The 17309-nt window shown below is 44.1% G+C and overlaps 1 protein-coding gene across 4 annotated transcripts; it reads left to right on the top strand.

The window, feature by feature from the left end:
• The first annotated feature begins 276 nt into the window (after nt 1-276).
• Nucleotides 277-17247, top strand: LOC104329338 (cyclin-dependent kinase 11B). Of its 4 annotated transcripts, none has more exons than XM_075437094.1 (20): nt 277-309; nt 765-899; nt 2243-2358; nt 2881-3005; nt 3595-3733; nt 4276-4406; nt 5538-5660; nt 6834-6929; nt 7041-7172; nt 7995-8060; nt 8684-8853; nt 9631-9721; nt 11363-11484; nt 11838-11943; nt 12528-12649; nt 13535-13642; nt 13871-13987; nt 14272-14420; nt 15908-16097; nt 17155-17247. In XM_075437094.1, the coding sequence occupies exons 2-20, from the start codon at nt 789-791 to the stop codon at nt 17245-17247; spliced, it is 2307 nt and encodes a 768-aa protein (XP_075293209.1). In that variant the 5' UTR covers nt 277-309; nt 765-788. The 4 variants fall into 4 exon arrangements, with proteins under 4 accessions (XP_075293209.1, XP_075293208.1, XP_075293211.1 ...); XM_075437093.1 differs by having other exon boundaries at nt 8678-8853; XM_075437096.1 differs by lacking the exon at nt 5538-5660.
• The last annotated feature ends 62 nt before the right edge of the window (nt 17248-17309 follow it).

The following is a 17309-nucleotide window of genomic DNA, read 5'->3' as shown; positions in this document are numbered from 1 at the left end:
TAGGTGATCTGTAAGGTCCCTTCCACCCCACACCGTTCTATGGTTCTGTGACCCCTCCTAGCGCCTGTTGGGTACCGAGCGCTTGAATTGAACAATAAAATTCAGCTCTGTGTGTGTGACTGCATGGATAACGGCGGGCTCTGCGGCTGCCGCCTGGCCACGGCGCGGCTGGGCCCCGCCCCATTGCCCCGCCCGCTTTTGGGCACTGTCCGTCACTGCGCCTGCAGCCCGTGTCATCAGCCTGCGCCGCCGGGCGGAAGTGACGTTGTTGTCCCCCGCGGCTCGGCGCAGTCTCCGGTAGCGGCGGCGGTGAGTGGAGCTGCCGGGGGGGAGTAGCGGGGAGGCAGCGCGGCCGCTCCGGTGTCGTCGCGGGCGGGAGGGGGGCCGAGCCGCCGGCCCGGGCGGAGCTGGGGCCTGGCGCGAACCCGCTGCCTGAGGCGAAAACGGGCGGCGGGGGCCGCGCCGGGCGCGGGCCTGGCTCCTCCCTCACGGCCGTCGGCTCCGGGCCTGGGGCGGGAGGCCGCGGGGACCCGAGGAGCAGCTCGTCAGCCGCCCGGTAGCGCGGGGGTGCGGACCCCGGGTCCCGCGGCGTTCTCGTTTCGCCCGACCGGGCCCCGCGCGGCTCTGGGTTCGCAGCGGGCCCTTCTGGCTCGGCAGCCGCCGAGGGCAGGGCGGCTGGGCTGGAGGGCGGCGAGGGACGTAGCCGTAGCTGTGACGGGCTGTCTGGTTTGCCTGGGGTTCGTTAACGGCCTGGTCTTTTGCAGGGCTTTTTTTTTTTTTAAACTCAAATGGGTGATGAAAAGGATTCTTGGAAAGTGAAGACTTTAGATGAAATTCTTCAGGAAAAAAAACGAAGGAAGGAGCAAGAAGAGAAGGCAGAGATAAAACGGATGAAAAATGTAAGCTACCCTTCGGTATCCAAGCATTTCCAATGACACCCGCGGAGCTTCAGCGCCCAGATTGCTGCTTGAAATTGAAAATAACTCCCAAAACACACAAACGATGTGTAGAGAGGAGCCGTGGTTCTGTTCTGCGCAGGGTGCGAGGTGGGCGATTGCAGCACATCGAGCACATGTGCTTACAATCGTGTTGCGTGTTTGTGCAGTACCGAATGCTGGTGCCACCTGTTAGCCGTATCCTCCCAACGGGGGTCGGTTAGTTCCCTGCTCGCCTCGGTTTAAAGATATCACGCTCCTAAAATTCGCGAGGCGTGCTTGGTGGGTAGGGGTCTGGGCCAGGGTCTCCAGCTGAGGGGATGTGATGTTTAGTGTTACAGCGAGGGTGGCTCAGCCAAGGAGACGTGAATTCTCAGTTCTGCCACGTTGGCAGCATACGTAAAACATCTTAATTAGCAGCATACGTAAAACATCCTAATTAGTTGACCTTCGGTCCGGGTGTCCTTGGTTAAAGGTACCAGGTGTTTGTTCTGATGAGGGGTGATTCAATGTGTTCCACCTGTTGGCAGTCTCCAGGGCTGGATGAGTCTGTAACCATCAGGTGTTCCTGATCTGCAACGCTGGCTGCTACTCAGATACTTTTTCATGAGTTAGTAACTATCCTGAAATTACAACTTGATTCTTGAGTGTTAGTTTGCCTTATTAAAATATATCCAGGTGTTAGTCACCAGGGTAACAATATCCTCATGTTCTGATGAGAACAAGGCTGCTTGCCCTGTTGGTGGAATTCCCCTGCGCTCTCACACGTATGTCCTGTGCGATCTCTGATTCCAAAGTTTGACAAAAACACAATGCTTTGCTAAGATCGCATTGGCCTTCCGTTGCTCTGTTTCGTAGTTGTTGGTTAGAAAAGGTAAAGAAATTGGTGTGATTAACTGGAAGTTGCAGGTCAGGTAAAAACCTTTCAAAGATTTTACAGAAGAATGGGTTTAAATGATTGTTCTTTGATAAATTCTATGTTACTATTTGGTTTTGTACAGCTATGTACAGAATACTATTTTGGAAAAACTGCACAATAGTTAATGCAGTCCTCCTTAGTGGTTGTTTAATTCTGTCTAATTATGTGGAACTTACAGAAGTTCAGCTACGATTGCAATCGTACTGCAGTTGGCTGCTTGCTAGGGTGAAATCTCTGCTTTGTAAGTTAGTGAGCTTTACTGGCGTGACCACCTGAGGATGCCTTTGAGCTAGGAGTGGAGGAGTGGCATACTGTTGAGTTTTTTTCATTTTGTGACAGAAAAATCAATTGCTTTTTGGTTTTGCCCTTTCTTGCATTTCCATCACAGTCAGATGACAGGGATTCGAAGCGGGATTCTCTTGAAGAGGGGGAGTTGAGAGACCATCGCATGGAAATAACGATCAGAAATTCACCTTACAGGAGAGAAGACTCTATGGAGGACAGGTGAGCGTAAGAGTTACCTCAGAGTTACTGCAGTGAACCTTTAGAATTACTGAGAAGGGGGTGTAAAAATATCTGCAGGCAAAAAGTTTAATGTTAGCATGCAGATGTGCCATCTTGCCTCCGGTTCATAGAACATGCCAAGGTATCACTAAGTACTGATAAAGGTTTGACAGAGTATTGTGGTCCAATGTTGGCAGCTACCTAGTAATCAAATACTTCGCTCAAGATGCCGTTGAAGCAGGCCTGCTGAGTTCTCTTTAGTGCCTAATTCACCCTCAGTTTGCTGGTGTATTAAAAGTGCGCGTGTAATAATAGGTTAACTTCTCATCTCTGTGATTAGAGTTTTCTGTAAGGTACTGTTAATGCCTCGGTTTAGGGGTGTTACGGAAATGAACTTTAATATAAATTAATAAAATAGAAAAAAGTACATTCTTTTTGAAACAGAGAAAAGAGGAATAACACACAGTCTGTTTGACAGTACATGTAACCATTCTGAGTTTATTAGTTTGTCTTGTATTTTAGAGGAGAAGAAGATGACTCCTTGGCTATAAAACCACCGCAGCAAATGTCACGGAAAGAAAAAACCCATCATAGAAAAGATGAGAAGAGGAAAGAGAAGCGTAGACATCGTAGTCATTCCGCGGAAGGTTGTTATTACCACATTTGGATAGCATTTCTGGGAGCTTCCCAAGGCACAGCCAGACAGCCACTGGGTAGAAAGTAAACAACAATAACGACAAACTAAAGAAAATATGTCAGATGGATAAGAGGAAGTTTGAACTTGTATTACTTCTTTGGTTATGTTCAATGTCCTTATGGGAATGGCAGGGATATATATGTGTTTGGGAGGACAGTTACCACTTTGGGACAGGGACACAGAGTCTACTTTTACTCTTTGAAGTCTGTTAAGCTTATTTCTGGCTTCAGTGAGTGAGTGGGCTCAGCTATGATCTTTGTACCTGACGGTAAAGGAGAAAATATCCTTTCTAGAAACATTCACGTTTAGTCCTGTTACTAACAGCCTTTTTCTGTTTTTACTGCAAGCATTTGTGCACGATCTTACGATCTTTTAATTTTCCAACATCCTTTCAGATCAGGTTCTTTCCATTAAGAAAAGAACAGAGAACATGAAAATAGGTTACCATGAGTTTTGTCCTTTGTAATTTTGCTTTTTAAAAATAGGAGCGCTAAATATTTGGCGTAGTAACACTCCAAAATTCATTTTTGTTTATTTAGGGAAACATGCCAGAGTGAAAGAGAAAGAACGGGAACATGAGCGTAGGAAGAGACATAGAGAAGAGCAGGATAAAGCCCGTCGTGAATGGGAAAGACAGAAACGGAGAGAAATGGCAAGGGAGCATTCCAGGAGGGAGAGGTACATCTGTCCCTCCCTCCCTCCCCTGTGACAAACCGACAGAGAGATGAGCAGCTTCCTCCTCTAAGCCTGTCTCTAACCTTGCATTGTTTCATTGACAAAAAAAAATCAGAGCAAAAACTTGTACGGTGTGATGCTAGTGCTGTGTTCCTGTGAATGTGGTGTCTAATGACGGTGTGTTCTTGATGTTAATTGCCTTAGTGACTTCATTACAACAGATGTTTCTAGGTTAATTCATTGCCAGTGTTTTACTATAGTGAAAAAAAAAGAGCGCAAACCAGTTTGGCGTAGTATCAGGGAGTTTAACGGAACTTGCTTAATTTCAATTTAAATGCTGATAAGGGTACTGAAGCTCATGTGTTTGAGAGTGCGTGGTCTTTGAAACACTGTTTTTAAAGGATCAGCTGAAAAGCTGCATCTGGTTTTGATGTTGCTAATAAAATTGAATGGCCCTGTAGTTTCTTATAGAAAACAGTTTTCCTTTACTTTGTAAGCTGAATTTGTGGTGAACTGTAACGTAACAAAAAAAAATTCTTTTCTAGAGATCGTCTGGAGCAACTTGAGCGAGAACGAGAGAGAAAAATCAGAGAGCAGCAAAAAGAACAAAGGGAGCAAAAGGAACGAGAAAGGCGGGCGGAGGAAAGACGTAAGGAACGGGAAGCCAGACGAGAAGGTAACTGTCTCTGCAGAAATGTTGTTTGGGCTGACTGTCTGCTGACACAGTGGTGGAATGGAGGTACAGAAAGCATTTTTTGCTTAGGACAAGGCCAGAATTTAAAAAAGTATGAAGTTCTACATGGGAAAATAAACCCATGTCATATTTCTTAAATATCATGGCGGATTGGTTAGTCAGGATGTCTTTCTTTGCCTCTCTCTGTTAGTCTGGCTTCCTTCAGAATCAAAATTGATGTAATTGGCCTTGTCTCTGTGTGTGTGTATCTGTCATGATCCCCGTCACTTTTGAACTCTTTGGCTGCGTCTAACCCAACTTGATGGAGGTGGAAGTCTCAAAATTAAGTGTAATAAGGATTTGGGGAAGTGAATTACAAAGGGGGGGAGAGACATCGTGTGAGTTTCACCCAGCCATGAAAAAGGCTGTAGTGGGAGTAGAGTGGGGAAGATCGGATAACTGAGCAATTGAAATTAACTTGTACACGTGAACCTGACTTTGCCTAGCAGATCAGACACTTGCAGTCAAAGTTCAGATCATTTGGGGTTGAAGGATTTCTTTGTCCCAGCTTTCAGAGGTAAAAATCAGAGCCCATTCCTGTGATGAGATGACAGAGATTGGGCAAGAGTTGCAGACAAAGCCATATTTATTGCTGCTGTTTCTAGCCTGGCTCACACCGAACAGCTCCATTTTGTGCTTGGTATTTACACTGGTGTTGTTCAATCTGTCGAGCCTTTCATTTTAGCTACTTCTGTTGCTCTGAATGTTCTGTCAGCTCTCTCTGACCCTTAGCTGCTTTGCTTTTATGTATCTTCCTTGTCTGTCCACTTCTCTCTGGCATTAATGCCTGAGTTTCAGGGCATTTACTGTGTAGTAGGTAGGGCACCTTACTTCTGTTTCCGAAGTATGGCAGTATCTTTGTCTAAGTAGTACACACCCATATTTTATTGTGCATGAGGTAAATCAGTCCCTTATTCTCCTAGGTACAATTAGGTTCCAACTCCACTCCTCCCCATTACCCTTTAGTTCGTAAGGAAGAATGGAGAACCTGCAAAGCAGCTGGTTGTGGCAGACGGAAGCATTCTGCTTAGGGCAGGGAGATGTAACAATTTCTTCCGATTTTGTTTTCACTAGTTTCTGCACACCATAGAACAGTGAGGGAAGAATATGGAGACAAAGTAAAAATGAGACCCTGGAGTCGCAGCCCATTACGACAGCAGAGAGACAAGGTTGAGCAAGGAGATAGCAGGAAACCAGGTAGCATTTGCCACTTCGTAATGTCTGTGCCTGGGGGCTAGGAGGAGCTGTCCTGGGGTAGTGTTCAATGCTTGGCACTAAACGTACATCCCTGGTACTCTGTGGGAAGCGTTCTCCACTTCAGGAGTGTTCATCAGTGTGTACACATGGACTGGTTTCTAAAGCAGTGCTGGTTTTGCAGGTAATTGTGCAAGTGACAAACTGAATTACGCTTTCCTTTTTAGTAGTAGGAATTTTGAAAGTTTCCAAGTGAGTTACATCAATGATGAAAGAAGCAGCTGACTGAATTTTTAAAATGTTGTGATTTAATTTCCTTGCAGATTAAAAAGGGATGGTTTGCACTAGCTCCAGCTGGATTTGTTGTTAGGAGCTAAGCTACCTTAAAAATTTACCTTACAGGCATCAATATAGTTTCAGCGTCACTGATAGTGTCACCTGGTAGAAGAAGATAAATGCTTAAGGTAGTATTCTGGTTAGATGGTGATTTTTTTTTTTTCTAAGCCAGAAAATGGTCCTTCCCATACCTAGAAGGTCCTAACTGTGAGTAGAGAACTTGCACAACTGACATAAAAGTGTCTTTGGTTAAAGAAGAAAAGCTCTGTGTCTGCTTTGTTAGTGTGTGCAGCTGTAAAAATAAGTGTAGCTATTTTGAGTAAGCTGATTGCTGACTGTGATCAGCTGAAATTGCAGGTGGAGGCAGGCAGGCAGTCCGGCCTTTGGAGCTGCTGTCTAACTGATCGACGGGTACTGGCACGTGCTAGTTCGTGGTCGCCCAGAGGGACTGCGTTAGAATAGTAAGCACTGATAGTAAGCGCTGTATGTGCAGACGTCAGTGAGACTGTGTTGTGGTGATACTTGTTACCATGCTATTTTTTTTTATTATTATTGTGTAATTACCCTTAGAGGGCCCTAGGCATATATCATGTTTAAAAAGCAAAGGTCAATATTCCACATTTTTGGCTGTTGATCCTGCACCACTGCAATTCAGAAAAGCTGTTTGTCTTTTGAGCAGAGTCTGAATTTTTTTTTTTTAGTGTTCTGTATTTCCAATACAGAATGTTCAGCACCAATTTAAAAGCCAGAGAAAGTAAAACACTTATCTGGGTGTGCAGAGTCTGAAGTAGAAGTGACATTCAGTCAGAACCCTGTTTTTAATTTTTGTGATCTCAACAGTAAAAGAAGAGAAACCAGAAGAGAGAGATCCTCTTTCAGACTTGCAAGACATCAGTGACAGTGAGAGAAAAACCAGCTCGGCAGAGTCTTCATCAGGTGGTTAAATGCAATTTAGTAGATGTAATTACTTGTACAGTTGTATGTCGAGGAAACACTGCTGGCAGAGCATGTGCCTACTTAGTTATGTGTTTGATTATTCCTGAACAGAATCTGGATCAGGCTCGGAAGAAGAGGAGGAAGAGTCTAGCAGTGAAGGTTCTGAGGAAGAGGGAGAGGAAGAGGAGGAGGAGGAGGAGGAGACGGGAAGCAATTCTGAGGAGGTGTCTGAGCAGTCAGCTGGTGAGTAACATAAAGCAGGTCCTAGAATGGTGTGTTATGATTTTGTTTCTCATTCTGTATTGTTTTATTTGAACATTTTTCTTTTCTCTTAGTCTAGGATAGGCTGAGACCTCACAGGTCAAGATAACTAAAAAGAAAAAAAAAAACAAGTACAAGTCATATTCTATCCTTTAATATAGAGGTAATGCCAATTATTCATCTAAGAGGCTGGATTAGAAAACTGAAAGCCATTTTTGTCTTCCTAAATGGTGTAATGCTAACAGTTCAAGTAATTTCGTAACATAACAAATATTCTGTGGAGAACAATTCTGCACTTGTTTGGGGGGTGTGTGTGTGTGAAATACAGATGTCTCTGTCTTTTTGAATTATATTCAATTGCAAATCTCAGATTTTTTTTTTTCATTCCAGTACAAGTAAATGAACATAAAAAAAAAAAAAGGTTTAGTAAAAAATTCTACTTAGAGCCATTCTTGTCATTAATCAGTAAAGAAAAGGCACAAAAGCACGCTGTGATGGCTGGGTATGTTTCTTTAAGATCAGTTACAGTTAATAAGCAAATATTCATAAGTTTCCTGACTTAATTTATTCACCTGCTCCCATTCCCGAATTCCCAGATAATTGTTAGGAATCGTATCCCCTGTTGGAAGCTGCAGCTCTTTGGTGTTAGGGGAAGCATTTTCTTTCCAAGTGAAACAAGTACGAGGTCACTGAGTAGCGGTGAAGAAGGCCTGGCGAGTCAGAAAGCGTTTCGGTCATGAGCTGCCTGACGAGGGGCTGCAGAGTGTCTGCCTCTGTTGAGTTGAACTTGATTCTGTTTTGCAGAAGAGGTGAGCGAAGAAGAGATGAGCGAAGAGGAGGAACGGGAGAATGGAAACCACGTCCCAGTTGGTACAATGCAATTACTGAATATTTAAAGAAACGTTCGGCTGAATTTTTGCAGCCAAATAAATCTGTTTCTACAAATATTTTAAAATATTTTAAATGTATTTTCTGGTGCAGTTTTGCCGTCATTCTAAAGCATCGTATATGTGGCATTTTGAAGCCATTCTCATGTCAGAGTCGGAAAACCCCTGAAATCTGTTCCAAGGTCTATGTTCAGAGGAAATCAGATCCTAGTCTAATGAGCTAGTGTTTCCTGCTCTTTCATTTTGGGTCTCTTGTCCTATCCTCTCATCAAAAAAGCTTTGCAATCAGAATGAGACATACTGGCTCAGTTTTCTCTCTCATTCTGTTAGTGTAAAGATATATATTTTTTCTGACATGTGATATTTAATGCTGGAAATTGTATGTACATGACTGTCAACGCGTTGTTGAAAGCATCATCTCTGCAAAGAGGAGGAACTGGGCTTCTCGTTGATCTTTATTGTTACAGGAACTTCAGTTGCCCAGACTGCACACCTATCTCGTGTACAGTGATCAGTGTTTCTCCACCCCTATTTGTCTAAAGCTGAGCTTAATTGTTCCAGGTGAATCCCTCTTTCCACGACTGATTCTGACTTTTAAAGTTACAGAGTCGAGGTTTGACCGAGATTCAGCAGGGAGCGAAGTGGAAGAGGAGGAAGTAGGGGAGGGCACTCCTCATTCCAATGCAATGACGGAAGGAGACTATATTCCTGACTCACCGGCTTCCTCCCCCATCGAACTGAAGCAAGAGCTTCCAAAGTATCTTCCTGCGCTTCAGGTAGAGGATCGCTGGAAGGATGCTTGAGGACATCATAGGCAGATGGATTTCCCTAGCTGCTTTGTTAACATCATAAATGTGTATTTGTGCATGAGGTTGTTTACGGGCAGAACGCGCCTTGCTGACTCAGCATCACAAAATACACATTTCTGTGTGAAGTACTGCTGTCTTTTTTTTGACAGGGAAAAAATGTGCACGGAGCAAAAATGAGATTACTCTTTTAGATACAGATAAGAATGTAGTAATACATGTGATACTCTGGTATCTTGGTATTGCTGTCTGAAAATAGATGCTTGTGAGAGAAGAGTTCCGTTAATGTGAATAGACACCGAAGGGTGGTTATTCTTTTTGTAGCCAATACCAAAGTGTAGAAAAACAAAGAGAAAGCATATTTCTATGAATTGAACTATGTGAAAGGTATCAGTCTGAGGTGCTGAGTTGCTGCCTTTGTCACTGTGGCAGCAATTTCAGTTTATTCTGTGGCAAAAATTTGTTTATTCTGTGCCGAAGTGAATGAGTGAAGAGTTAATGAAGTAATTCAGTTAATGTACTAAAACACAGGCTTTGTCCAGGATTCCTTTAGAGATCCAAGTCAAAACAACCCCCAAAGATGCCTTTTTCATATGGAGTAGCCATATTGTTGAATTCCTGTCGTGAATTTTAGCTATTCCTGTGAAGCTGCTGAAGTTTACCTTCTGTCTTGTTAAAAAAAATGTAAGCAGTGCCCTCCCCCAGATGCTGGAGGAGTAAATGTTGTCCGTCTGTCTGTTTTTTCAGGGATGTCGGAGCGTGGAGGAGTTTCAGTGTTTGAACAGGATTGAAGAAGGAACGTACGGTGTAGTGTACAGAGCAAAAGACAAGAAGACTGGTTAGTAGAAGTGGTCTCCAGTTACTATCTTCGTTGGTATTTAGGGCTGCAGTTGTATGCAAATTATGGTTCTGCATTTTTAATTGATGAGCAAAATCTGTCTAAAATACTTGCTTCTTGATCAAGAATAATCTCTGCTTTTTGATCAGATGTGAGCTTTGACAGCAGGGCTTCGCTGGCAGCTGTTTTGAGTTCAGAAGTAATCTCTGCGTTGGCCATGATGGTGTAGAACAGTTAACAGGGTTTCAGTTTCGGGTTCGAAAGGTGGCTGCTTTTGGCTTGAGATCTGCTGTAGACAGTTACCAGGCTGGAAGGTTTCAAAATCTGCCGTAAGCGTTCCACCAGGCGTCACCGCGAGCACAGCTGCCGGGCCGAGAGCTCACAAAGCAGCAGTTGGTGTGCAGTGCGTGAGTGCCGCGGTGTTTTGTTGTAGAGAGAAATTTCACTCTTTTCTTTATTTAGCTCCCTCTCAAAAGAACGCTTCTTGTGTGTACAAGTGGATTTATATTTTTAAAACTCCCATCTCTTTGCTTGGCAAGCGTCTTGAAGAAATTACTGCGTTCCCTGTGAATGGTGCAAGAACCAGCCATCAAGTCATTTGTGTGTTCCTCTTCCCTGGCGATGTCTCAAGTGATAGAAATATTTGCTTTGATAGTTTAACAAAAATAGTGATATTAGTGCAGCACTTCTTTTTTCATGGAAGAAGATAAATGCACAGCAAGATACAGTCTGTTCTTTTGGCTCTGACCTCGGTTTCCCTGTAGTGTTGCCATCAGGCAGGACTTTCTGTCAAGCTGGTCATTTTCAAGGGGAACTGTAGCACAGTAAATGAAATATCTGCAGTTTTAAATAGACTTGGCAGATGGTGAAGAGAGCCTGTGAAAAGAACTGTCTTCCAGAGGAGACCTAGACAGAAATTAGGGTTATTCTCAGGTTCCAGCTGACAAGCTGTGATTTTGGTGACAGGTTTAGACTCTGGATGCCTCGGGTCCTCTGTTGATTTTAGAAGAACACAACTCTTTGGGCTCCTTTGGGGAGCAGAGGTATACAGCTGGCATTGTGGTTTGTCCGAGTTCACTTCGTTACTGGACAACTACCACGAGCTTGTTTTCCTTTCCCTTCTCTGTCTGGAGGCCTGCTCCAAGACTGACATAACCAGAATTCTCCACAATATCATGCAAAAACCAGATGTATTTAAATAATTCACGTCAGTAATGTTTCCAGTAGCACCTTGCTTTCAAGTCAGGTCTTTAAACAGAGGTAAACTGCATTTGAGGCATTTCTGTCTGGTCTCTTACCGTCCTAACAGTGGTAAGGAGTTTAGGGTTAAATACACTTTTTCTTTAGTTTCTTTGCAGGTGAGTTATATTGGAATGCATTAAAATCCACGATGCACCTTTTGGGTGGTTGTCTTGGATTTTATTCTTTAAACTTGGCAATCATGTGGTGGTGGTGGTGATGGGGTTTTTTGTTTTTACTTTGCTAATGTTAGCCTGACTTTGCTTCTTGGCTCAACAGAATGTCTTGAGTAACTGTTTTCATTCAAATGAATTAGTGGCAGAGCACTGGGGGCCGCTTAACGTGTATTTTATTAACTATGGGATGGGGGGTCTGCAGTTAATAATTCTGTTTTCTTTATAGATGAAATTGTGGCTCTGAAGCGACTGAAAATGGAAAAGGAAAAGGAAGGCTTTCCCATTACTTCTCTTAGAGAAATAAATACTATTCTGAAAGCACAGCACCTAAACATTGTCACTGTCAGAGTAAGGCCACAATCTTCTCTTTCTGCTGTTTTGTTCTTGAAATATTGCCTCTTGGCTTTTAAAATGCTTTATAAAATTGTTGGCGTTCCTAGCAGAGCTTGTTGCTATAAACAGCTGTATACCACCCATAAAACTGAATAGACAGTGCTTATCTCTGCTTAATCTGATGTTTTGCAAAAGCGAGCTGTTTGGGTTTTTTCATAGAAAAACACATTTTCTGTGGCTTTTGCTGTCTGTGGCTTTTGCTGACGGCAGACTCCATTTATCCTCTCGCCAGTAAATTTCTCAAATTCATTTTTGCATACATTTTAAATACTGTGTGCTTGTTTTGATCATTTGTTTCTGTGTTGTAGGAAATTGTTGTAGGTAGCAATATGGATAAAATCTATATTGTAATGAACTACGTAGAACACGATCTGAAGAGTCTGATGGAAACCATGAAGCAGCCGTTTCTGCCAGGTACAGTTTGCCATGGTCTCCTATCTCAAAACTGGCCAACACAAACCTGGGTGTCTTTGGGCTGCACTGGCATCGGAGAACTAGCTTTGTGCGGTGACGCGTATTGCCTTGGCATCTCCCGAGCGTGTTCTTTGGAACAGAGACTGCGTTGCTTTTTCTCCATGCGGTCTGGTTCTGCTGATAGAGGTTAGGGCAGGGTCGGAGCCTGGCAGGGCTGGCACTCGTCGTGATGTTTGGCTGATGAACCCAGTTTGCAGGCTTAGGGTGAAGGGGAGGTCCAGGTTCCCCTGCCCCTGTGCTGAACTGGACAAGAACGCTGGGTTGTCATTTTAGCCACTTCCTATGTTTTTGAGAGGCATTAATTTCTGAGCATTACTTGGATGCGTTCCAGCAAATTCATTTTGCTCTACTGGCAGCTCTGTGGGTTTAACTGCTCTTGTTTTATGGTGCAGTCTGTACTGTGCTTTTAACTTGACATCCGTTTCTCCCCTCTGCCCCCTTCCCTGTTCTCTGAACAACAACAACAAAAAATTAAAGATAGATTTCTTCTCTTAAATGTATTTGGCATCTTTCTGTCGCTTCAGGTGAAGTGAAAACCTTGATGATTCAGCTACTGCGTGGAGTCAAGCATCTTCACGACAACTGGATACTTCACCGAGACCTGAAAACTTCCAACCTGTTGCTCAGCCATTCTGGCATTTTAAAAGTAAGAATTACACGGACTACACCACACTTATGAAAGAGCTTGTGTTGCAGAGCTACACTGTGTGATAGCTGTGCCAGGAGCTGGGCAGAATGGTTTGCAGTAGCCTGTAAGAGGTGCGAGGTGTGGCTTGTAAATCACAGCTGGGAACGAGTGAGCTTCACTGATCCAATAAAGAGACGGCCTTGCCACAGCCGTTCAGATTTCTGCTCGGATGTGACAAGGGTGCTCTGCATCAGCAGCGTAGCGTTTGAACTGGGGTTGCTCGTTCAACTCGAGAGACTGTGAGGCTTTATAGAGAATATAAATCTCTATTAGTGCTGAACTGTACAGTTACTGGTGGAGATGGAGATTCTCTTTGCAAAGAAAAAGTCTAAAAAAAGTTGCACTTTAAAAATCTAATTAACCTTTCTCTGACTTATTACAAAAATCTAAGGGAAAAGCAGTACTAATAAGATCAGGACGTAACATTTCAATTTTTACTTGTAAATTTGAGGTGCCAATAGTCTGTTGCCATTATTTACACCTTACAGCTGTTACTGGTGTTAAGCCTTTCCCTTTTGCAGGATAAATGGACTTTGAATTTTTTTCTTGCTTGCAAAGTTGAAGTCACTGTTGATTTTTGTTGTTTAGTTTTGGTTTTCCCCCTGCCATGTGAGCTTTCTGTCGAGGTGATCAATAGCAGGGACTCGGCCTCAGGAAGGGAAAAATGTTTTTCCCCTTTGGTGGAAAAAGCCAGGGAAGGCCCATGAGCAGCAAGCGCGTTCTGTGTGGCCGTCTGAAGGCTGGGAGCCGTGCAGCCGCCAGCGTGGCAGCACACCCCTTGGCACTGCGAGCGAGCGGCCTGGTCAGTGCTGGAAACATTGCTGATCCCCGGTTTTCCTTTAGGTTGGAGATTTTGGACTCGCCCGAGAATACGGATCTCCACTGAAGCCTTACACGCCAGTGGTTGTGACGCTGTGGTACAGGGCTCCAGAGCTGCTGCTTGGAGCCAAGGTACGTTTCTCCTTGTTCTTGCTGCTAGAGGAATGACTCTTCAGAGTAACCTTATTGTATAATTTATGAACAAACTATCAGCATGCTTGATTCTTTGTATTGGTTTAGATGTGGAAATTCTTCAGCCAAATAAAACCCCAAACCAAAACCACCACCAAAAAACTCCCAGACAACTCAGTGAAAGTATCTTAGTGATTTTATAAGGTATAATACATTCTTTCTTTTCAGGAATATTCAACGGCGATAGACATGTGGTCGGTAGGGTGTATATTCGGGGAGCTGTTGACGCAGAAACCGCTGTTTCCAGGGAAGTCAGAAATTGACCAGATTAACAAAGTTTTTAAGGTAACATTTTTAACAACTTTGTATTCTGACTGGTTTTAGAGGCAGGTACCTTACAGTCCTAAGAAATTAAAAGAGGCTCTTTTGTTGCTCTTTGACAGAGCTTCAGCCTTAATGAAAGGCTCGTTACTCCCATTCTTGTTTTACCATGCGTGTAGGAGGCTAAGAGCATGATTTGTGTTTTGTCTGTTGTCCCTGGATGCTTACGAACCCCTACAGCCACATAATCAATAAGCAGAAGGGTTGCACTCTAAAATACTTTATTAAGGCGATATTTTAATTTACAGGATCTGGGTACTCCAAGTGAAAAAATCTGGCCTGGTTACAATGAGCTGCCAGCAGTGAAGAAGATGACGTTCACAGAATACCCCTACAACAACCTGCGCAAGAGATTTGGAGCGCTCCTCTCCGATCAGGGCTTTGATCTGATGAACAAGTAAGTGCTGCCTTCCAGGGCATCCTTGGGAAAATGTGTTCATGTGCTGCGATAGTGGTGGAAAACGGCTCGCAGTGACGCATGGCATTGCAGTGCATTTCACCTTGTCTGAAGTTTGTCTGTGCCACTCCTTGCAACAGCCTCCTTCAGCGTACCACGCTCACGCACCTGCTGTAAACCCCAGTCCAAGGTTATTCTTGCACACCTGTATCCTGGAAGAACAGAAAAATGTTTTAGTAGTAGTTTTAGCTCATTCGTGGCATGTTTAGTTATGTGGTGAGTCAGCTATTGTGCAGTCTGCTGATGGGTCTTGTTAAAACAAATTACAGTTGGAAAAAAGGAGAGGAAAAAAAAAAAAGGCAGTACATTCTAGAGGCCATATTCAAGAATTAGGAAAATAGCAATCTTGGTTTTTTTCCCTAGATGTTCAAAGTTCATGAATTCTGTCACAGCTGATGTTCTGGAAGTCCTTTTAACTAACCCTGCTGGTGCCTTCTGATTGCATTCCAATTCATTCTTCTTCAGAAAGGGTGACAATGGCTTTAGAGAGTTTTGTTCCCCTCCCTCCCCTAATATTCCCTTCAGATTTCAGGACGTGAAGTAGTGGAAATGATTGAGTTCAGATCTTACTTAGATCTTGTCTCTATTTAACAAAATTAAAGTTTTTAAAAAGAGGGGGAGGATTTTCAGTCTCTCCAGTTTTTAAGAATTATGCTGCTCCAGGTTTTTGAATGATTGTCAGTAGTTTATTGGAAGGTAGAGAACCTGTCAGAAGGTCCAAGCACAACTTGTCTTACAGAGATGGGTATCACAGCAGTGTCATCTACTTCTTAATTGATGTCACAATTGAGTTGGTTATGACAGGGCTACGTCTTCATTATTCTGTGTAATAATGAGAACACTATAGACTTCACACTATGAGTCTGGAACACACAGAAACACAAGTCAGTGTACCTAAGTCAGTGGAACTCATTACAAGTACAGATTTGGGCTGTGTCAGCATTTACATAGTCAGGGCCAAATACTGGTTAGTAGGATGAACGTGTTTCTGTATTGGCAACCACAAGCTGTGCAATTCAGCTACACTATATTACAATATTTTGTCGTGTATCAATACCATCTCAGTTGTCTTCTCTAAAAAGCAAAGCAGCATTGTAATGTGTCCTCACTGAACCACCCTGGGCCCCTCCTGAGCTGTATGTGACTGCACATAGGTTCTGAGGCCTCCGACAGTTTATAGCTCTGTGAACAGATCCCTGCAAAAGCTTCATTTGCTACATATCTCCAGCGGCAGTTCCATTAATTATAGGTTTGTCTAGGAAGCAGGCTTCTAAAACCACCCTTATGTCAGCATTTTCTTTATTAAAACTCAGAAAATTCTAAATTGCGTTTCTGAAGAATTTATAATTTGGGGGCTAAAACTTGTCTTCTTTCTGTCCCTCTGTCTCTCTTCTTCCCTAGTTCACTGTCTTTTTGAATTCTTCCAGCTTTTTGACGTACTACCCAGCCAGGAGAATTACTGCCGAAGACGGTTTGAAGCACGAGTATTTCCGAGAGACTCCCCTTCCCATTGACCCCTCCATGTTCCCCACCTGGCCAGCCAAAAGTGAGCAGCAGAGGGTGAAACGTGGCACCAGCCCGCGCCCGCCCGAGGGGGGCCTGGGCTACAGTCAGCTGGTAAGCACAGCGGCCGAGGCAGCCACCCTGGCTTCTGGGGTCCTCGGACACGTCCCAACCTGGCTGCGGAGGGGGGGGGGCTGCACTCTGTTGGCCCTTGGGGGCCAGGGGGGTCCCGAGACTCACCTGTACGTGCACGAGAAAGCCACTGCGGGTCCAGCTTCCCCAGCCTCTGTTCCTTTGCAAAGGGCAGGTCCGATTACTGCTGTACTCACAGAATCGCAATTTCAGTACAAAATCTGAGAAAGAAACGATGCCTGGTTTGATTGCAGTGCAGAACGATTTGTCTTTTGAAAGCGTACACTGTTTTACACTTTCAAAGCTGCAAATTTAATTTATTTTGGAAAGAAAATCCAAAGCCTGGTAAGTTATGCGCGTCTTGTGGACAGAAAGAGTCTCCTTTTTCCAGTATTTGGAGAAGAAGTCAGACAAGGCGAGGCCGGTGTTCCTTCTGTCTGTGGGGCTGGCGCTGCCCGATCTGAAAAAGCGGCTGGCTGGAAACGCTGCCCGTGCGAGCACAGCACGCTGCAGCCTCGGCTCTGTCGGCATCTTAGTGCCCTCGCTGCGTCTCGGCAGAGATGCCACCGCACTGTGCGGTTCTTGGGCCCACTTTAGCAGAGGAAGTAGCCTAAAAGTTTGGTTCGCCTTGATTCCTCAGGGTATGAAAACTGCCGTGGAGGGTATGCGGAGTGTGTCGTCAGCTGCTGCATGAGCACAGTTTACATTTATTTATACAGTGTGGTCACAGATTTTTTCCTGTTTCACATGTGCAGTCAAAAGCAGGTACATAAACCAGGCATGCACCCAAGAAAAAAGATAACGTTTAGAATAAAAGACACCTTTAGAAAAGGTAACTTTGGAAATGGCAGCGTTTAAAGGTCGTGTATCACACTCTGCATTGACCGTGGCTACGCTGCCAGTAAATCAAACATTTGTTTCTCATCTCCTAAATAAACTTGATATATTTTTTTTTTGGTGGTGCTGTTTGGATTTTGGTGTTGGTAAATACATCTGCCCAGGCGCCAACCGATCAATGGCTCGTGCTTGGTCTTCACAGGGCGACGATGATCTGAAAGACACGGGTTTTCATCTGACCACCACCAACCAAGGAGCATCTGCTGCAGGACCCGGTTTCAGCCTCAAGTTTTAAACTCAGCATCGAAGGGGAACAAAACCCACACAAAAAAGAGAACTGCTCATGTGAGTGGAGCA

Source organism: Opisthocomus hoazin, chromosome 16, assembly GCF_030867145.1.
Source record: "Opisthocomus hoazin isolate bOpiHoa1 chromosome 16, bOpiHoa1.hap1, whole genome shotgun sequence".
NCBI lineage: Eukaryota > Metazoa > Chordata > Aves > Opisthocomiformes > Opisthocomidae > Opisthocomus > Opisthocomus hoazin.
This window is presented reverse-complemented; position numbering and strand designations above follow the sequence as displayed.